Source organism: Podarcis vaucheri (assembly GCF_965113315.1).
Source record: "Podarcis vaucheri genome assembly, chromosome: 5".
NCBI lineage: Eukaryota > Metazoa > Chordata > Lepidosauria > Squamata > Lacertidae > Podarcis > Podarcis vaucheri.
This window is the reverse complement of record NC_138763.1, coordinates 86388689-86411367: the sequence shown is the minus strand read 5'-3', so window position 1 is coordinate 86411367 and position 22679 is coordinate 86388689. Positions and strand designations below refer to the sequence as shown.

General features: G+C 42.2%; 1 protein-coding gene and 1 long non-coding RNA gene across 27 annotated transcripts in view; one reads left to right on the top strand and one right to left on the bottom strand.

Annotated features, from left to right (window-relative positions):
* LOC309533622 overlaps positions 1-22679 on the top strand; it is a 230041-nt gene that overhangs the window by 127559 nt on the left and 79803 nt on the right. For all 13 annotated transcript variants that reach the window (XR_014220323.1, XR_014220324.1, XR_014220325.1 and 10 more), the window contains one exon: positions 17680-17797. This is a non-coding gene — a long non-coding RNA (uncharacterized lncRNA). The remainder of the gene's footprint in view (positions 1-17679; positions 17798-22679) is intronic.
* Positions 6907-22679, bottom strand: part of KCNMA1 (potassium calcium-activated channel subfamily M alpha 1) — a 562063-nt gene continuing 546290 nt past the window's right edge. For 11 of the 14 annotated variants that reach the window (XM_082225122.1, XM_082225124.1, XM_082225123.1 and 8 more), the window contains one exon: positions 6907-14117. In XM_082225122.1, coding sequence (XP_082081248.1) covers positions 13963-14117 — 155 coding nt within the window. In that variant the 3' untranslated portion in view covers positions 6907-13962. The remainder of the gene's footprint in view (positions 14118-22679) is intronic. The other 3 variants (XM_082225127.1, XM_082225133.1, XM_082225131.1) reach the window with 1 other exon arrangement.

Here is a 22679-nt window from a genome sequence, read left to right as displayed (position 1 = left end):
GTCATACCCTTGTCATCCAAGGGACCAACAGTTTCTCTAGCTAGTTTCTTGCTACTGAGGTCTTCAAATAACTTCTTGTTGTTGGTAATATTTTTAGCTATGTGCTGCTCCTTTGGTTTCCCTTACTATATGCCTGCACTTACTTTGCCAAAGTTTTGTTCCTTTTCGCTCTCTTCATTTGGACAAGTCTTACATTTTTGAGGGACTCTCCTTCATTAGTGGTGGACTCTCCTTTAGCAGAGGTTCTTAAGCAGAGGGTGGTTGGCCAAAGAGCAGGAATGTCCAGAATTTCTATTCATGGAGGAGAGATACTAGAAAAGTTGTATTTCTTTTGGGAGGGAAATACAATATTTTTCAATCTATACAATATGAAAAACAAAATGGCTTGTGTCTGCTGAATTGTCTCATCTACATCCCTCATTTTAAAATTAGAACTGATGGTTTCAATCTGTCTTTATAAGGGACATGTTTATCATATTCTGTCTTGCTTCCCAAATCAGAATTGTACATCGTGGAAGCTTCATCAAGCAATACAGTGGTGCCCCGCAAGATGAATGCCTAGCAAGACGAAAAACCCGCTAGACGAAAGGGTTTTCCATTTTTCGATGCGCTTCGCAAGACAAATTTCCCTATGGGCTTGCTTCGCAAGACGAAAACGTCTTGCGAGTCTTGCGATTTTTTTCGCTTTCCACCCCCTTTTTCTAAGCCGCTAATAGCCTTTTAGCCGCTAATACTTTAATAGCCGCTAATAGCGCTAAGCCGCTAATAGGGTTGCTTCGCAAGACGAAAAAACCGCTAGAGACTCGCGGAAAAACCGAAGAGACTCGCGGAACGGATTATTTTCGTCTTGCGAGGCACCACTGTATTAATTCTGTTATCCACACTGTGAAGACTCAGAATTTCATAGCAATATTAAACACTTTAGCTACTCCAGTGTTAAATGATACTCAAAGAGAATCTTCTCCAGCAACTAGCTATAATACATTTGAATAGTTTAAAAATACTGGAGTTAAAACCATTGATTTAGGGTCAGTGATACCTCCCTTGCATTACAAGACCATTATAAATAGGAAACAAAAGCCTAAATAGGCAAAGTCATCCATTGAAAGGCATTCTGCCTCGCAGTAGTTAATGTGTGAGATGAGGTGTCAACTGTTGCATCTGGCTAGATGGCACACCCAGTGATATAGAACACCCTTCACTGAAATCTCAGATGTGTTGAATCTGGTGTGGATGCCAAGCTGGAGTCCTGGGCAGCTTTCTCCAGATCTAGATGTGGAAGGTGTCTTCTCCATTCCAGGGTTCCTGAGGGCACTTGGTATGAGCCAGAAGTGCCCCAGGCATTCTTCTGTTGCCGAGTATTCTGAGCAGACCTGACCAATCCAGGAGCTCTGGATAGTTTGCCAATCGCAGGGCCCAATACAGCATAATCCTACTTCCTTCTATGCTTGAAGTGTCTCACTTGAAGCGGTTTTTTCATGGCCAGCCCACTTATGAGGCAGGATGAAGCAACCGCCTTGGGTGGCAGAAGCTGAAGAGGCGGAGCCCCTGTGCTCATCCCACCCTCTCTACGACTGGCAGCATTGCCACTTCTCTGTTGTGATGGGGCAGGTGAGGCACCAATGGGGGCACCATATCTTTGCCTTTCCAGGCAGGGGCGGTGGCACAGGGGTGGCACATTCCCGTTTCAGCTCAGGAGCCAAAACAGATGGCGTGGCCTTGAAGTCCTATTTATATAGCAAGATTTGCCTTTTTTCTTGCTTTCTGGCAGGGCTCCTACTTTTAAACAGCAAGCAAAACTTCCCCACCTCTGTCTCCACCTTTGCATTCTGGTGAAAGCTTCACCTGTTGAAAGCGACACCTCTGGATTTCTGATTCATACTCTGCGCTCCTTGACTAATGTTTGTTATTACTCTCTGGTGAAGAAAATGTACTCTGCACAAATGAAGATATATTCTCTCATTTGTTATTAAAAGCTGAGCTCGGGCTTCGAAAGTTCCAGAGTTGAGCCCTGGTTCTCAAAGCAAGTCCTCTTGCTGCAGCTCTAGCCTGCTAAAGTTTGTGTTTGGGTCTCTCTGGGCTGATATTTTAGTATCTGCTTCTCCTTCTTACTATATTAGCAGTGTTGGCACAGGAAGCCCATTCTGATCTGGGGCCCAGTCCAGCTGCTCCAACATGTCTTTGCATTAATCTGTCCAAAGGCATACATAATAGATTATAAAGGGCTTTCTGTGGAGCTGCAAGTTCATGCAGAATGAGGCATCTCTCTGACAGCTGACTTAGACATAACTTTATAAATGTAAGTAGCAGATGGAAAATGCACACCCCCCCCCCCACACACAGTGAACTGGTTGCGGGTGAGATCAATTTATCAGTGGTGTACATGTTAACCTCTGATAGTTGCTGTGTATCAGAAGTAGAGGAGGGGGACTTCTGCCATCTGTTTTTTGTACTTTTTTTAACACATAGAGAAATCCCCAGCCCTTTCATTTGCAATATAAAACTTCAGAATTGGTGGGCAGTGTCCACTGAAGGCTCAGGAAAAGTGAATTTGGAGCAGCCAGGAGTTGTTCTGTGTTTATCTTCCCCTGCTCTTTTATATTCTTACCCAGAGACTGAGGAGAGGCTAGAAAATGCCGTTAGATGACAGCTTTCACAGGGTCTTGGGATGGAAGGTAGAGTGGATTGTTGGCAAAAGAGATAGTGTGGTTTAGTGAATAGAGTCCTGGAATTGGAGCAAGGTTCAAATCAAGCTCCCTAGATGACCGTGGACTAGTTACGTTTCTCTACCTAACCTAGGGTGGTTGTGCAGATAACATGGCAGAAAACCACATATACCACTCCGAGCTCTTCAAAGAGTGTGATGGGCAGTTATGATGATAAGACCAGCTATCTGGAACTTGCTGAACCACAGAAGAAAAAAGTGGAATGTGCTGCATTTCATGTATGAATTGTGCTGGTCTAATGTACTATAAGGGGACGCGGGTGGCACTGTGGTCTAAACCACAGAGCCTTGGGATTGCCGATCAGAAGGTCTGCGGTTCAAATCCCTGCGACGGGGTGAGCTCCCGTTGCTCAGTCCCAGCTCCTGCCAACCTAGCAGTTTGAAAGCATGTCAAAGTGCAAGTAGATAAATAGGCACTGCTCCAGCGGGAAGGTAAACAGCGTTTCCGTGCACTACTCTGGTTTCGCCAGAAGCAGTTTTGTCATGCTGGTCACATGACCCAGAAAAACTGTCTGCAGACAAACGTCTGCTCCCCCGGCCAGTAAAGCGAGATGAGCGCTGCAACCCCAGAGTTGTTCGCAACTGGACTTAACTGTCAGGGGTCCTTTACCTTTACCTACAAAAGTTGGGTTGCAGGTCTCTGGTTCTGTGTAATGTGCATATAGTGGGCAGTATTCATCTGCCACCCAGAACCACACACTATTTAAGATTGCATGATTGAATTTGTGCTTTTTTTCCTTTCTGTTGTTGTTTTTTTTAGTCGGAACCATGTCTGATCAGTATTTGGTCACTTAAAGCAATGACACACCACAACCATGGCATTGTCATAGAAACAAATGGCAGTTTTATTATAATACGTTTTGTGTTACCATTTCATCTGGTTCTTTGGTAGTTTTGTTTTACCATATAACTTGGCTCAGAAAGCGCCTGTTTGAGTTCACACATTGACTGTGCCTTGTGTCAGCCACATCATCTGACAGATGGAACGTGATTGCTCAGCTTTAAAACATGCCGTCTGGGATCTGCATCAGTTCTCTTCTTAGAGTTTTAATTCTTTCTGCATGCCTCTGACTAGTCTTTGGGCTTCAAATGTAACCATTCTGAATGAAAGAGATGAATGACCCTCTATTTTCATGGGTATGGGTCATTATGGTAAATCCAGTTTGGGGCTTATTCCGTCTTCAAAAGAGAGGCTGCTTCTGGAGCACCAAAAGGGGAAGAATGGACAGTGTTCTTTTTTCCAGGACGGCTATCATAGCATAGCAAGGTCTGGAAATATAAAGGGACATTTATGCTGCTAACCCTGCAGATTTCCGGGCAAAATGCCCACCAACTTGGCTTTCAAGTGTATGTTGATAAAAATTGATTCTTGGAAGTCCGGATGATTATGTGAAGTTGAAAGAGAAAAGGATTCTGCTTCAGGCAAGTGCCGGCCACAAAGCAATATCAAGAGATTTCAGAACTGCCCCCTGGTCTCCCAGCACTGGCTGATTTGGATTTTTGAGAAAGTGCCATGGGCGCCACCACAAACCAAAAATCCTGGGGTCCCGTAAGGAGCTGTGCCCCAGATCCATTTTTATGTCCAATGGCAGCCGTGTGAAGTGATGGGTCTTTAATCTTTACTGTGCAGTCTATAGATACTCTAATTTGATAGTGGTCTGGGGAGCCCAGGAATTTTCTTTTATTACAGTACTCACCAGTACAGTACTTGGCTTAAATCAGTGCAATGTGGCAGCAAAAAATGCCAAAGTAGGTGAGAACTAATCTCCGAAGCCTAACTGTCCACATTGTTTCAGAAAGCGATGGTTTGGCGGACCGCGTTATGAAAACCAGCTTAGTGAATTTATAAGGGTTCTTGGTAGCAAAGGCTCACTTCAGGAAATATTCAACTTTCATTCCAAAAAATACAAATCAGGGATATAATAATTATTATTATGTTTAAATTTTGCCCTTTATTCAAGCAGCACAAGGCAGGGTGCAGGGAACACACACAAACACACACCTTATTACACTGCGGTGTGAAAAGCAGTCTGATGAAGAGAGTCAAACTTCTGCTAAGCTGTGAAGCTAGCCTTGGACACATCACTGCCTTTCAGCCTAAGCGACTTGCGTTACTGTGAGAGAATCATCACAAGTAGGCCACCTCGAGCTCCTTTGTTATTCTAAACATATTTCATGCAGGTGATCTTTAAAACACAGAATTGATCATCTTTCTGCAAGCATTTATTATTTTTGTGCCAGTATTCCAATAAACCATTTACCCCTGAAAATGAATTAGGTTAGGTTGCTTCCAGATGGCCCCTTTATTGAGCATCCATCCTGATTTGTTTGCAGGGGACTTAGGCGATGTTAGGTATTTACTGAGCATTCATTCTGATGCAATTGAAGGATGTTATGACATTGGGTCAAGCAATCATTATCCCCCACTTTCCAGTGCATTTTCCCATCCCTTATCACAAAAAGTCTGTTTTGGGGCAGTGGGATGGATTTGTTGCACAGCACCTCCAAATGGACTATAATTGCACATCTTGAATTTGCCAGTATGTGACTGAATCCCACCCAAAATAGTGATAGTCTGGAAGTGCCCTTGTTTTGAGAGGGGAAATGTGTAACAGACATGGTGTTGTTCCTGTTTTTGAAATATTAAAAAAGTCCTTGACAAAGTGGATTAAGTGAGAAACTGATTGTGTCAAGGCAGGAAGCTGAAAAGAGCAGCCTTGCTGTGTCAAATTTCTGTGGCCTTCAGCTGATGTTTCTTGGCAACTGGGCCTCTCACTCCCTAAAGGGAGAATAAGTCTGTGGTGGATCAGAAGATCTGGTCTTGAATGGTCTATGTGCCTTGACTATTTGTAGGGCACATTGCAATACATTGTTTTTTATGAATGCACAGATGCACCACGGTAACCCTGCAGAGGAATATGCTAATAGTTTTGTCTGTTATAACATGCAGCTATTGTAATTGGTATAAAGAGTCAACAAACAGCCTGTCTGACCCTATGGAGCCATTTTAGCTGTATCAGGACATTTTAATTGCATCATCGACATTGGCATTGTTCTTGGAGGTGCAAAGGTCAGCAGGGTTCTCCCATAATCCACTAAGCACCATCCTCTGCCCCTATCACACTAGACTCCATCTCTGGGGTCTTAAAGTTCTGAACCTGAAATCCAGAACCCAATTAAGAAAGCCTATCAGGGAACAGACTCTCCAAGACCTGGCCATGTGCATTGTGGCCAGCGGACAGTTGGTTTTGGTCAGTCAGGGTCCACCTCCAAGGTTCCTGGAACAAGCTGATATTAGAAGATATTAGATATTAGCTTGGAAGATTAAAGGAAACAGATTTATTCCATAGTTCCTTCAGCCCAGGGACATTGTGGTGGTGGTGTTAAAAAAAGCCAACACCCACAAAAAGCTGGTTTGTAGCACATAGTGTTAAGACTGGCTGGCTTTTCATTGCGTGAGATACATAATCTCCCTAAATTTCATTTCCTATACCCCCCCTCCCCATGCTAAATACACATTCTTTCAAGTTGTGTCTCAAGATGCTTGGCAGTAGGAGTCTAGAGATCCTTGAATCAGATGAGGCACTTCAGCATTTAAGGGATCTCTGGTGAATGTACCTCTTGGCAAGTTGAAACTCAGGCCCTCTCTTCCTAATTCATTTCCTCTGGGGCAGGAAAGAAAAAGGGTTTCCAAAGGTGCAAGAGACAATAATACTGCTGATTCACTTTCCAAGGTTATTGTAAGCATTGCTGGGGCAATATATGTGAGTGCTGTACTTCAAACTCTCAAAGGGTTACTTTTGGGTGAGACTTTTAGTTGAATCGTTCAATTACAAGATGATGGTTTAGGGCTCTGATTTAACACTGCACAAGTGCAGAACAGTCAGATCTATGTTCACGTAGCCCTATAAAATAAGGTGCTATTGCACTTGGCTCCCTGCTACAGCTTCTAAATAGATGATTAGCAAAATTGTACCTTGTTTTACATGGTTATGTGCACAAGCTCCTGCTGGTAGATTGGGCTGGAAATCACGTGTGCTACTTGTTTGCACACATAATTCCCTGGCAAGCTGGGGCAGTGTATGCACACATCTGCTTCTATATGCATATGACCCCCAACCTAAATATGGATTATATCATGGGGGAAAGAAGGAAGAAAAAAGCCACACAAGTATAGCTCCTTGGTTTTTAGAACACAAATACATAAATTTTTAATCTGAGAAAAATACAAAATGAAACCATGTACAAGTTATGTACAAACCCTTTTTACAAGACAATATATTTATCACTGGATATTACATATGACAAAGTCAGGTAGATCATTTCTGAGCACCAGCATTTGCACACTCTCTTTCTCTCCCTCCAATCCTTACTCAAACAAACAAACAAAACAAATGATGAAGCCACACTCCTTTTTCTTGATGAACTTTGAGTTAACACCCCTGTTTCCCCCCCTGTTGTCCCTTTGGGAGAAACAGCTGGCTAAGACAGATGCCTCTGTAAGTCATAGTCCCATATTTGCTTCATTGCTGGGCCACGGGGAGAATGGGTAGGCCACCTTTGATAATTCACAAGATTTCTAAATCTTGACTGCAAGGTTTTCATGACAAGCCGTTTAAAATTTGCCACTTCTACTACACATGTATGTCATGGACAATGGACAGTATCCCAAAGGAGAAGTTAATTTTTCAAAAAGATTGCTTTGAAAATGTAACACAAGTCTGCTAAACCTCACCTTGGAATCATCTGATGACTTTTCTCTAATGATTTTTTTCTTCTTGTTCTAGTCTATCTTCCTAAACTGCATTCAGGGACCAAACTAGCGTTTCTCCTTAAATTTCAATTAGATGCATTTGTGCAGTTTTCTTTTCTTATTTGAAGGCCTCCAGACCATAAATTAATTGGGAATGAACCTGGGTGAAATGGAACATGCAACAATAGCTGTCACAAAACAATACGAAAATTTTCTTGCCTCACAAACCCACTGGGAAGCATGTCTGGGTGATCAGTGCATAGAGAGCGCATTGCTGCCAGGGCTTAATGCTTATGCCTGCTCTTGGGAGGCACTTTAGCATGGGCATAGCACTCGAGAGTGAGGGAGCCTGCCAAAGTGAATGCAACTAGGCAGGCTTAAGAGTGCTTCACTGGTCAGTTCTCGAGGGCCATATGCATGTAGGTTGGCCAGGTCAATTTTTCAGGAAACAAGGCGTGCTTGGGACTAGTAGTATCTGAGACGAAGGTATTTCTTTGTGGAGTCTGTGGAAATGGGACGCGTGGAAGTAAGGAAAAACCAGTTACCCTGATGCAGCATGGAAGCAGACTGCCCCTTGCACAGCTGCATCATGCACATCTGGCCACATTGGTCACAGGTGAGATTGGTCTTCCTTCCCCATGTAGATGGAATGGTACGGTTCTGCAAAAGGGGGCGATGCTTTGAAGTGTAGGGCAGCTGGTGACCCTGGCAGGTGCATGCCGCAAATGGAGCCCTTAAACTGCTGCTACTTATGTGTGGTGTACTTAGATATTTTAAGACCCTATAAGGTATTTAAAAGGAGGAGGTGGCCGACCTGGCTGTGGACAGTGTCATGAATGCTCAATTTTGAAAGCATGGATCATTAACCCACTTGTAAGTTATTGCTGTTGTTATGTGGCGAGTTCTGCAGCTTATTATTGCAAAGTACCTTAAGCACGTGTTTCTGCAAACAAAGCCCTCAAGTTTACCCATTTTGCTTGCCTCTCAGTGGCATCCACCACACCAGATTAATAGTTAGACGCTAATACTTTTTGCTGAATTTCCTTTAAAAATATAGTGAAAGCTTTCTGCGGTTGCCTTCTGCATCACTGCTAAATAGTGTGCTTGAGGAAATACCTTTCATCCTTGCATTCTTGCCTGCTTCTGCTTGCTTAACTCTTTATCCTTAGCTGAGTCTCAAGAAAGTAAGAAAAATGCACAAAGAAAAAGTCTGCATTGGCAGGGGCTGAGGGGAAACGACATAACTCCCCCCTTACTTGTGTTGCTCCTACTAGTTCCTCAAGGCAACTGGCGACTTGGCTCCCTGTTACTGTGGCCTCTTTCTCTAGATCTAGAATGGCTAACTCTTTGATATACCCTGGATGGAGAGAGATCACATAGCAGTTTCTTCCCCAGTGATTCTTACTAAGTAGTGCTTAGAGGGAACTGAAACAAATGAAGAAAAGACTCTTAAATTCAATTCAATTCAACTCAGCACAGTGCAACAATTAAAGTGAAAGAAGCAGCTAATTGCACAGTATGCACTTAAGAATGTAAGAATCTCTTTGTAGTCCATTTAATCCAGCCTTCTGTCTCCAGCAGTGACCAAACCCCTACGGATATACCCAATACAAAAACAAGCAGGGCACAGTGAAGATAACCATCTGTTATCTGTTGTTTCATCTCTGGCATCTACTAATTAGAAGTATGCTGTATCTGAATATAGATCTTCCATGTTTTAGCTATCATGGGTTATCAGCCACTGACAGATTTGTCTTATATGCATTGGTATAATGTTGAATTATAGAATCGTGTGGCTCTTGGAGTCTTCACACCTTATGGTGCAAGACCATTAAGAGGTTGTCTCTTGAATTTTGCTATGTGGCTGCTAATCCAGACAACTTCTGAAATTACAGATGCATAATTCAATGGGATTGGGGGAGACTTGCAGCTCTACCTTCATTAATTGTCGTTTTCTACCACCAGAACTGGAGGATTGACTGTCTAGAGGCAATTCACCTATGTGCAAACCCTTTCCCAATATTTTTCAGTTCCAAAATTTAGCTTTTCATTTCATCCTCAATTCAAAGCACTGAAAAAACATCTTTAGACTTGGCTTTATTCCTCTCTAATTATTATCACTAAGCAGCCCATGAGCTAGCGTGTGCAAATATTCACAGTGTGTGACTGACGGCACAGGGGGATAAGAAACTGGGATCATGTTTGCAGGATAGCCATGTGTTTGTGGTCCTGCCTTGCCAATGCTTGTAGACTCTGCATGTGTGAGAGCTACCACAACGTAGCTGTAGAAAAACCACATTCTGTTGAATATAAATTTGTGGGCATCTCTTTAGCCAGACACCACTTATCTGACTTTGTTTAATTTCTCTGTTACCTAGACAGGGGCTGGTGGGGGTGGAAGGCAGGGCTCCCAGCAATAGGTGGCAGCAGAGCCAATGGCAGGCAGAGCGATCAAATGCCATTTCCATCTTCCTCCCTGGTGAGTTCTACAAAAGCAACACTGAGACTAAGGAGGATGAGGATGACGGCAAGTGCTGCCTCTTGGACCAGCTGTGAACAAGAAAGCCAGGCAGATGTGGGATGGCTGAGGGACCAGCCTCCACTGTATCTAGATTTGTAGGCCCAGTTTGCGTGTAATGCTAAGAATAAACCTTGATTACAGCTCATGGTTTGTCGGGAGTGAAGCATGCCATGAGCTTGAGTTCAGACATAATGATGACCCCCCCAAAAAAGGCTTAGCCCTGGATTGGCTAGGTGTTGCATGTATAACTGGTTGCAGTCACACAGAAGTCATCATTGCCTGGTGTATTTGATGTGTGTGTGTTGGGGTGGGGGAATACTATCCTGGGGCATAGTCTGAAGGCACTTGATGATGCAGTTTTGCTGAAGCTAAGCAGGTTGGGCTCTTGGCAATGCCTCTTTGAGTGACTGCCTGGAAACAGCTTGTACCCTGCCTTAAATTCTCTTATGGAAGGAAGGTGGAATATAGGTGTAAAATACCACTTGTGGAACTGATTGGTTCGCACATGAAACTGCCCTCATATGAAAAGTTCCTATTCTCCGAGGCTGCATATTAATGTGGAACAATGTAGTGTGTGATCCAGGCGGGCATGGCCAACTGGGAATGCTACTGCTATCATGGAAACTGTTACCAATGAAGGCTGAATTGCCTCTTCCCCAGGGCTGTCTATGTGTCCACTATATGAAATGTATTAAAGTTTTGTACTCACTCAAGACAGTCCATATTCTGCACCAAAAACCTGAACTTCTTACAAATTGTGCAAACCAAGTACAGTACTTTTTCCACAGTTTCCCTCATTCTGCATATGTTATTTTGCAGTGTTTGTTATATTGAGTCATGCATTCTAATTTTGCAAGATCTGGAGAAGAGCAAGGAACTGTGCTTAAAGGCCAGTAAAGTCCCCTTCCCCATGCTGATTTCTGAAAATCTGTTTTAGCCATCCTCTCTTTCGAGTGAGATTTAAACAGACTTACCTATACTCAGAGACTTTCAATATACCTTCATAGCAACAAGGGCTAGAAACTTGATTAAAATAATACATACATACATACATACGTACATACATACATACATACATACTAGAAAGTGAGCTGAGATTCTCAAGAAATTCTATCTATACCTAAGGCCACATTTTGTACTTTTTCTCAACCCACTGACTGAATTGGAGTGCATACACAAGTCCTTGCCTATCCATATCCAGTCATTCAAAGCTATTAGCGGTCACAAGAAGGAAATCGTAAGAAAGCTTCCACTATAATTCCAATCTGTGATCATTTTTGCATGGGCTTATCCATGTGTTGTATTTATTTACAGTCTACACCTGGACCTGCCCAATTCTTAATAAAGATGCATTGCACAGCTGAGCTATGAGTGCCACTCTCTATTATTTCAACTTCATTGTTATAAAACTTTCTGCTTTATGTAACGTGGCCAAAGAAATAGAATGGTGAGCTTTTTTTCTTTACAGGTAATTTAAACTGATTTAATTCCTGTTCTTGGCTCTCAAAGCAAACAACCACTTGGACCCAAATTGAGTGAATTCTCTTGGCATTGAGGCATATTTCGCTTTTTTGTGTCTTGCAGTTCATGAATGAAAAAGGAGTACAGACTCGGGCACAATCCACATGCGTTTGCACAACCTACACAGACTGCAGTTTGGCCTTTGCAAACAGTCTGGGTGGCTTGTGCCCTTGGGCGGGGGGGATTTAAATGACCTAAAGCAAAATCCAGAATACAAATTGCAGCCTGCCTGTAGACTTATACCACTCAAAGCTAAAACCCACCTTGGTTTTGGGTATTGTGATATGGGTATAAAACAAACTGCTGTTCGTTTGCTCTTTGTGAGGAAAGTGGTGATAATAAGTACTTTTGATAAGCAATCCAATTCCCCATACACTATATTCACAGTTCTTAATTTCCTCTCTCTTTTGAAAAGCTAATTCTACAAAACATAATGACAAAGTAGTCACAGTCCAAGAAGTCACTCCGGAATTAAGTCTATTAGGTGTGAGTATGAATATATTTGTACTGCAGCCAGTAGACAAACATTAAAGCTGAGATAGTTTTTAGCTTAAAATAGTGGGTTATATAGTGGACACCTTTATCTGCTCAGTACTTGTTTGATTCACTGATATTACTCTAATGATAACAATATCACAGAATGTTTAATCTCAGCGTTGGTGTTTTTTTTTTTTTACAACTTTGCACAATTACAAAGCCTAAAATCAGCTTGTGTAGTGGAACCTGATGCCAATCTCTTGCCTCTGCCTGATTGTGTCCCCCTTCACTTCAGGAGATCATCTGCCCCAGCTCAGCCTAGATCAGCAGTTCGTAATTTAAACCGGAGAGAGTTGCTAAATTATTTAGAGCCTCAAATGCTGGAGTGACCATATATTGCAGCGCAGATATGAAACATCACCATTTTGCCTGACGGCTAGAAAGCTTGTTGGCCGTTTTGTAGAGAAAGCTCCTGGCAGCCTTTCCTACAGGCCTTTTTAAAAATATTCTATTGAATACATTCATTATTCTTTGTTACTACAGTTATGCTTGTTTTGTTGTTACCTTTAGGGGCAGAGTCCCAAAAGCTTGGAAATTAAAAGTTTTATTTCTATCACCTAACAAAGGAAGACAGAAATTAGGTGGCTGCAGCATAGCATGAGCAGTGCCTGAACTACAATGTTTACATCACAATTAGAGCTCACCTAATATCTGGATGTATTGCGATTGGGAGGCTGGATTCGGCTTTTGCAAGCACGAGAGGCCATTGGCAAGTTGTGGCATGGAAATTAGTTTTGTCACCTTTCGGGCTGCAAGACCGGAACTCCAGCTTATCTTTTGCTAAACACAGTTCCTGGCATATATTACGATCTGATTCCTTGTCTCCCTCCCCTTAAAAATCAAAACAAAATAGGTTGGGATTAAAGGCCTCTGAATCTTGGTGATAAACTTGAAATTTCCATGCTTGACCCCTTTGCACCGAGATGTGCTAATCATAGTCAACATGAAGCAAGGAAGGGAAGCAGCATTTCTTCTACCGCTTTCTGGGTAGTCCCCATTAGACTCTCATTTATTTGCTGCATTCTTGTTTTATGCTATGCTAACGTCCGCTACTTTATTGCCACTATTAGCCATTTATGTGATATTGGACTTTCTATTTACCTGTGAGGAAGATGCTCTGTATGAACATCTGTAGTAACTATTGGAGCAATCCAATGCATATTTACTCGGAAGTAAGACCCATTGTGTTCAGCGGGGATCACTTCCAGGTGAGTGTGCACAGGACTGCGCCATATGGTAGTAATCTAATGGATAATTTCAGACTGAAGTTAATTTTACAAAAATATGACGTTTCCACTTTTTTTTTTCCAAAATAAATATGCTTCAGTTTATTAAGAGCTGGTGTCAATGCTAAACAAAATACACATCTTCCAGGAAAGAAACATTCTAGTATGCTCTTCTTTGTTACTTCTTCTTTGAATTACTAAAATACAAGTTGGACCTTTTTAAAATACATATTTTTTTCTCTCTAATTACATTTTTTTCTTTGTTTTGTGACCATCATTCTCCTGAAAGACATGAAAAGGAGCAGGAATATAATATATATATTTTGCTGGAGTCTGGCCACATTTGTAGCTGTTTTGTTAAGGGAAAATACTTGACAGTGAAATAAAGAAAAAAATATATTTTCTTTCTAATAAATAAAAATAATTTAGAACGCTAGAGGCTATACATGACTGCTTTGATTATGTTGTTTTATAAATGAAATAGTTTCCAAAATACATGGAAGCAAATATTAAAGGCAGACAAACAAAGATCTGTCTACTTTGCTTTCTGGCAAACACTTGCCTTTCTTTAACTTTTCCCACCAGTGGTTCGGCATGAAAGAGGAACAAATGTCACATCACCATTCATGAAGTCTGTCAAGTTGTTGTTTTAAAAAAAATAGTTCTGGCCTTCTGTGAGTCAACATTCATCTTCAACTTCTCTGATTGGTGGTATCAAGCTGCTTGTAGACTTATATTGATTGATCTGATTGGCCATGTGTGTACTCATGGGCTTGATTTGAATGTTTCTGGGATAGGCATTATCCGGCTCATCTGTAAACCATTTCTTTTCTGCTAAAGAGCAAAATAGATAGAGAGACAGAACAAGGGAGGAGGAAAAGGAAAAGTTTAATTAGTGCCATGCCAAAAGCAGTTGAGAAAAGTGCAGGGTGCGGGCGGGGGGAGCAATCAATAGAAAGTGACTTTGAATAATGGCTAGCAGTGAAGTGCTGTAGATTTTATAAACCCAAGAACACTGATTAGAAGAGAGGGTGGAACGTTTGCAGGCTTGAAAGCAAAGGGTTAAAAAGAACTGGCAGGTGACTGACTCATTTGTGGAAGGTGACCAGAGCCTTCAACGTGGTGTCAGAAGTTCTGCCCTCTGTTTTAATGTGATTAGTGAAATGACTAGTGATTGGCTTTTAGAAAAGCACTACCTGGTTTAAATTTGAACTGAAATGAATTTGCCACGATACATTTCTCTCAAAGAGTCCCCATTGTGACTTTCTTTGTCGGATACTTTATGAGTGCTTGATTATCTGAACAGTGTTTAATATTTCACAGATGACTTTTTAGTATCGCATTTACTCGAGACTAATGCACCACAAAATCTAATGCACCACCTCAATTTTCAGAATCTTGAAACAAAACAAAAAAAGTATTTGCTGGTGAATGCGAATGTGCATTGAATCTAATGTACACCTTAATTTTCACAATGTAATCTGGCCAATAAAGGTGAGCATTAGATTCGAGTAAATATGGTATTAGACAACACACATGTTATTCAATGGCATTAGAAAAATATGTAGTGTTTATTGGGGAATTAACACATGGTGGCTATTTCCGATAGCTGACATAGTACAGTGCTGATGTGCAACAATATCAGTATCTGACAGCATCTGGTAGAGAAGGTATAATGGAATTTAATAGATAGATGACAATTCATGAGACTTGTATTTCATGTCTGCCAAAGTCAAATTAAGAGACACCAACATGTCCAAATCACATACATTTTGAATTTTGAGATTAAAAGTTGGCATTCAAAATGTGGTTTATATTTCAAATGCGAAATGTCAACTCAAAATCTGAATGGCAAAACTGGAAAATGCAAAATTTAAATTGAATCAGGATTTGCTGTCTGTTCCTACATGACCTCCTTGGTAGTCATCCCAGGCTTTGTTTACCCTGAATACAGTCATGAGTAGCTTGTTCAGCACTTACAAAACCCTTCCGGATACCACCCCCCACCCCCCGGTCAAATAACCTATTCTCTAAATAAGTACACGTTTCTAAAATCTTGATCAGGTTTGAAGGAGATTCTGCTCATACAGTGATGCACACAGAGGGCTCATTCCATGCAATATGGAATTCTGCTTTTTCAACAGTCTCTTTTGTATAATATTAGTGGGACAGTTACTGTGTAACTTCATATTTTACTAAATGCTGATGTGCAGCTTGGAACTTAGCTACCCGCTTTGTGAATGTTCTGTTGAAATTATTGGCTCAAAAAAGTAGTCAAACCTATTTTAGGGTGCAATCTTACGATCCCTACTCTGGAGAGCTCTGACATTGAAAAAGGAGATGAGCAGAGGAGAGCTAATGGGGATGTTCTGGAGGCGATTTGGGAAGCAGCTTGGATCTGAAGATTCCCAAATGTTTCCTGCCCCTTAACACGCCCCCAAACCAGGAGGAAATCAAGAAAGGCTTCTGAGACTGTCTCTTCTCTGCCCCCTTTGCCTCCCATTGTTTCCAGTGGAAGGGAAAGAGAGGAAGTTAAGGAAGACTTTATTCGAAGCCTGGAGACGGATGGAGGAATTTTAAAAAAGCATTCCTCTGCCCTGCCAGCCTGAGTCCAGCAGAGGGTGTTGGTTCAGCTGCCATTAGTCATTCATCCACACCCCTAAAGACTGGACTGTTAAAATGCATATTTTGTGAGAAAATAATTTTTTCATTATGGGTCAGTGGGGGAGGCAGATTATGGTGGGAAAAGGAATGGAACAGGTTTGTGAGATAACATATGCACAAGTGGCAGAGGCCAAAAATAGACTGCTTTCTTAATTCCTGGAATTGGGGAAATGGGCGCTTATGAGCAACTATTTGAAGGCATGGCTAAGAAGCTGTGGGAGGATGGAAGTGAGCCCTACTTTGGTGAGGAGGTGGGTGCCTCTATCCCCTCCACTATGAGGGGATTGTTGCTGCAATGGTCCTTGCCAATGCACCCCACCCCAAAACAAAATTTAACCCATATGGGAGTATCCACACTGTTCCCATTTAGAGGAACTCCTGTTGGTTTCCTTTGGAAACTTTACACAAAGAATTGTGCATGAATAAATTGCCATGATGGTAGTCAGCCCAGTTTAATGATTTATGTATGTGAGGCCCACAGAAGTTACTCCTGAACACTCCTGCAGATACATATTGATATTACTTTGGAACTGAGCATAGTTTCTAGAGAATGTGTGTTATATTTGTTAGGTGTCCAGCTGAAATTTATGTGCTAGAAAATTAGCTGACACGCTGAGGTTTTATTCGCCTGGTGGCTTGTTATATATAACTTTATGTTGCTTGTAGAATTTTTTTCCTTAACAGATTAAAAACGGAAAATATCCTGTTATTTAAAGAAAGGCACATTTTGCTTTTTCTGTCATATATGTGTTCAAGAGTAGGGTATGTTTCCTTCTTTTTTTTAAAAAAAGAAGCATGTATGATTCTGAACCAGGTTCTTCACTCTCTAATTAAGTTTGCTCTGATGTGAACAGATTGGCTGATAGGAATTCATAATGTTAAATCCTGCACAGTGAAGCTAACTGATTGAGTGCCTTAAATTATTCTTCCTGACAAAATGATAAAGTTACAGTCTGTTCTCAGATGATCTACAGCTTGCCAGACTCCTACAGCTTCTTTCTATATTCATTTATCTTTTTTGTCAAGCTGGGTTTTATACACACACATATAGCCATAGATCTTTTAAAGTCATCAGAATATCTGAATTGTTAATGAGGCTCTGAGGGAAGGGTTTCTGACGGGCTGGCTTCAGAAAGGTTGTAGGGGGTGGAATTCTGGGAAATGCGTACACATCAAAAATAATTTCAGCTCCATTTAAAAACCATTTAGTTCAAGTGTGACACATGAACCATTATGCATTTGTGGAAACCAATTTTGTATGATCTACGATTAAACTAACCTTTCAGAGAGGTGTTAAAATGCACTGGTTCTCATGTTTTAAAAGCCTTGCAAGATCACATAAACAATTTCAAACTAACAGTTTTTCAAATACTTGGTATTTAAAATGATATTGAGAGAAGTTAAGTGTGTGTACTTTTTATCTCCCTCGTTTGTCATTACTTTTCGTCAGATCTGCTGCTTTACAAACTTTGCAGATGGGAGAATAGCTGGGGCAATTGGTCTGGTCATCTGAGTCTGCTCCCAGTCGCTCCCCACAAAGGGGCAATCAGTTCCTGGAATTTGAAATTTGTATGAAGCATCTATTTGGGCAGGTGTTTCCATGTACTGGTGCAGCATGAGCTGCCCGGAAATAAAGGAGTAGTTGCCCCCATGGTCTAAATATGATATGTGTGCATAATTTTCCTGGGACATTTTGATGGTTATGTCAAACTCCTGTTTGTTTCCTTTGCAGTTCTTCAAATATTCTCCCAGAGCCTGACCTCACATTTTGGTTGAAGCGAAATTTGGCAGGAACGCTACTACATTTCCAAGAGTTCTGCAAGATGAAGGGCACAGATAATCAAGCTCAGGTAGGCAAGCTTAGATTATTTTGGAAGGCTCTGCATTCTAGACTGTGCTGTGAAATTGCCCATTAGTTTGGGGTTCAAATGTGGTTCATGCAAAACCTACATGCAACTTTCTTTTCAGGCTACTGATATTGGTTGGAGTAAATTACACTTTATTCCCACAGCAATCAAAGGGACTTGAGTTAGTTGTGATCATGACTAATTTGCCTCACTGATTTCAATGGGGTTAAAACTTGATGAACTTACAGTACAATCCTATACATGTCTACACAGAAATAAGCCCCACTGAGTTCAGCAGAGCTCTCTCTCAAGTAAATTGGTATAGGATTGCAGTCTTAGTCTGGGTACAACCCAGAGCAAAACACAGTCCAAATATGTCCCCCCACTTCAGTCCTTGATGTCACTGGAGGAGATTTAAGTATGGGCTACCATTGGAACTTTACTGTGCTTAACTGTGACTAGATTGTATTCTTGGGATGGTATTCAACTTTTACTCTTAAGTAGACCTATTGAAATTAATGGACCTAATAGAGTAGATCAACTAGTATTGATAAACATGACCTAAGTAAAACTACGTAACGCCCCCCCCCCCAAGGAATGTATAGCTAGATGAAGGGGTCGTGTGTACAGAATGCCGCTGGATGCACAAACTTTCGTGTGGGAGAGAGAAATATATAATCTGCTGCAAATACCTTGCAAGTAACAAGTTTCATAGCAGAATATTTACAATGATAAAAGCAATGTGTGTGTTTGTGGTGGGGTGGATTACCTTGCATGCTTTTTTTCACTCCCTCTAAATGGCATATTAAAAGTTCTGCCACCCCCATGCTTGTTTGTTTGGCAGGGAGTATTTTATATGCAGTAGGTGCCAATCAGCTTGCTGGGAAGGCAGAGTGCGCTCATTATATCTGAACTGCTTTCACAATTCCTGACTTGGTTTTTCCTGTAAACATGTTTCATGGCATGAACGATGAGGGGCTGAAATAAATGAAGATGCCCATCTAAGGTTTTCATCTACATTGCTTCACAGCTCTAGGTTGTTTCTCCTCCTGCACCCCAATCTCACTTGTAAGATTTTATGTTCTTGAGTTTTCTGTGGGCCAGATGAGGTGAACATGCAAGCCACATTGCCTGAATTATACGTGTCCGTCTTAATTCATGCATAAGGCAGGGTGTGTAGCTTCAGTTTTAAAGAATTGTGTGGGTAAGGAGAGCTGAAACCTTCCCTTTTACCCAGCTTCCACATAGGAAGTGATCCTGGTTGAGAAAAAAGGAATGCTTTGCTGGTCCCACACAGAAGGAGGGGATGAGGGTTTCAAAACCCCTCCCCTGGTCACTCATTTGGATGTTCAAATCACTTCTTTAACTGTCCTGCTTTACAAAGTAAACAGACACGATTACCACCATCACCACTAGTCTAGCCCTGAGCTTGGGAAAAACCATCAAGTTGTAATTGGGGGACTTTCTGACCCAAGATTAGGGCCGTATACGTAAAGGTGCCTCAGTCAGCTCAGGATCCACATCCACCACCTTCGGTAGTGGATGGTGTAATGGTTCTCAAACTTTTTCCACACTTTCAGAATAAAGATGTACTTGTGCCACACTGATTTTTTTATTGATAATAAATGCACTGGAAAACACAACTAGGCTTGTCCTCAGCATCACTTGATGCTCTTGCTCTCATTTTGAAAATCTGCAAATAATATAGATAGATACTATACTATGCTGAACTGTTTAAATGTTCCTTTGATTGTCCTTGAATCTTCCCACCACACTTGCCGTCCTCTCCTGCCACACAAGTGTGGCGCGCCACACCCTTTGAGAACCACTGGTGTACTGGGACTGTGTCTTTGACCTGACCTCTGTCAGAGGTACTGCAGTATACCAGGATATAGAGGGGCATGGCAACAGTAACGTTGGGGCAGTGTAAATGCGCTGGCATGAGCACCACATTGGCTCCACTGGTGGGTTTCCATCGCACCTGCCATGCAGTTGCCACCCACCCACCCATCCTGGTCTGCTGCAGCTACTCGGCTGGCCAGAGGTCAGGTGAACAGTGCAGCCCAATAATGTTGTCCCCTGCTTACCAACTTTTTGTCTTCACAAGTTTTCCAAACGCAGCTTACAAATGGACACTTTCTTATTACCACCATGCATTTTAACATCAGTTCTAATCTTCCTGCAATCGTGGTGCTGGAGCCAGAGCTACACCTCCCACTTACACAAGAGAGGTATCAGACTTTGTTAACGCCAAGGTTTGCTGATACCCCCAAAAACTTTACAGAAAAACCTAAGAGGTTGAACCCATCCCTGTCCAACAGCCCCATGACAACTCAGTGGCATGAAATGTTGAATGAATGAAATGAGAGAGAGAGAAACAGAACTGGATGGAAGGGAGTCTGGGGTAGAATGTGTGGACCTAGCTATAAAAAGGATGGAAAGAATCATCTCATTGTTCGGATAGATCAATTTCTGGTTCACACTGAAAAGCCATTTTAAAATGTCCTGAGGGATGCAAGTGAGAGCTGCTCATGAAATCAATAGGGAAAGCAGAAATTTTAATCTAGCTGAAACAAAGCGCAAGTGTGTTCCTCCCCACCAAAACAGACTGGGGAGGTCTGTGCATACTCAGTGGGCACAAAATGCTCACTAACTGTTGCGGTGCAGAGGGAAACCAGGGAGCCGGGTTAATGGCTCGACCCTCTGAACAGCAGCATTCCGTACAGCAACATTATGTTGCAGGGCTCACTTGTGTACATATTTGTTGAAATAGCAACTTGCACAAAGTGTGAAAGGACGTCACTTGTTTGTGATATATTAAAGTCAATTCATGGCCTAAATCCTCTAAATTCAGAGGGGGATAACTTAAGCATGTAATAGCTCAAAAGGATCCCTGCTTTTATATCTTAAAACCAAGTACGTGTCCAGCCTTTCCAGTTTTAGTTCAGAGATGTTTGGTGCCTTAGCATTTTGTGCCACTGTGGTTTCAAAATAAAAGCAGTTGGGCGACACATCTGCCAGTCGCAGTTTAGCCATCATTCATGTAAAGAAAAAATGTGGGAATAGATGTTCGTGTTACTAAAATATGCAAAACAGCTGTGCTCATCAGGCTCATGAAGAGTTCTGCCTTCAGTGGGGAACAAGTTGCCCATTTCTGATCTCAACATAAATGCCCACCCAATCCAGCAAGGGAGATCCATGTGCATAAGCAGGCAGTGGACACTGACCTGGATGTGCACCTTCAACCAGAGGCGGAGCTAGCTGTGCTGGCACCCGGAGCAGCACGCATGCTGTGCATCCGGGGGCAGGGCTAGCCACCCAGGAGGGCAGGGGAGCATCCCAGGGGGTCACCGCCTGCGGCAAGTAGCGAGCATCCGAGGGGGGGGGCACTGCCTGCGGTGAGCATCCCAGGGGCGCAGGGCGGCAATGTAACCCCCCCAGAGATGACACCCGGAGCGCACTGCACCCCCTTCCTGTGCCAGTGCCTGCAACCACACTGCACTGATCATCTGGGCCTCAGTGAACATTGCTGGATGCAACTTTCATTGTCGATGTCCCCATCTTTCAGCACAGGAAGGGGGCGCAGTGCGCTCCGGGTGTCATCCCTGGGGGGGTTACATTGCCACCACTTGCACTTGCCTTCTTGCATGAATAAAGCCCGGGGGTTTTTGTGTGTGTGTGTGTAATGTGCCTAGTATTAGAAGTTAGGCACATTCACATAACATTTTCAGCATGAAAAAAGGCTTGAGAACTTCCAAAATGTTCCCCAAATGTTCTTGCATGCTTACTATTCATTTTATTTTTATTTTTCCACTGGTTTGGAGCAGCTTCATAGAGTCAGCTGGCTGCTGCTGCAGTGCCACTCATTTTTTAAAAAATCTTTCTCTCCTCGCCATCACCAAAACAAGCAAGTCAACATCAGTGAGGGCAAACAAAAGTTAATTCAGGGTGAAGGTAATGCTTCTTGGCTTGCTCGCTGGTGATGGGAGTTTTTAATGGTGCTGCGGTAGCAGCAGCTAATCAAGGCTGTGAAGATGCTTCCAGTTGCCACCCTCCCTGGGGAGAGGAGCCTATATGGAAAGTGGTTTTTGTCCCCTTTGAGCCCCAAAAATAACTATGGAGGATGCCAGGGACTGTGCTAAACTGTTTTGGTTAACGTCATGGGAAAGAGTGTGACCTGGGGTTCAATAAATGCCCCCTCTCAGCCACAAATCCCATCTCTGTATCACTTCAGATTCTTAATACCCTTTGTAATTTGTACACCGTAACCTGCAAATTTGCTACGCCAGGGCACCTGGAATTATAGTCCAAATTAATTGAAGGGATACCTGTAGGATGTAGTACCATTTCAAATGGGAGATGGCAGGGACAGGAGGGAATAATAAGCACATTATTTGGTGTGTGTTTCTCATATAATTTTCACACCTGTTTTTATGTTACCAAGCCTTACGTGCTTCAACACTTTATAAACACCTGGGCCTTTATTCAAAGACAATGTTTTCCAAATGAGTAAACAAACCAACAAACAACCCCATGCATACTATCTCTACTAAGTGAATCTACTTGTATATTGAAAGCAGTGTAAAAATGGGTAGTGATTTAGGGCACAATTCAGCAAGCAAAGTGGGCAAATACTATTCCAGTGAATGTATGGTGTTCCTGTGCTGGATCTTGTTAAAAGAATGGAAAAGCCCTACGGCAGCAGTATTTGCTGAATTGAGCTCCTCAGAGGCCCAATTTAAGCAAGGCTTTCATTGATAATTTTGTGTCAAGCAGAACATTTTCTGGTCTTTTTTCCCTTTTCTTTCTTTCTCTAATACAAACACATAATCTACAATGGTCTCCATTTTAGATATACAGTTATGCATTTCCTCAGACACATTCT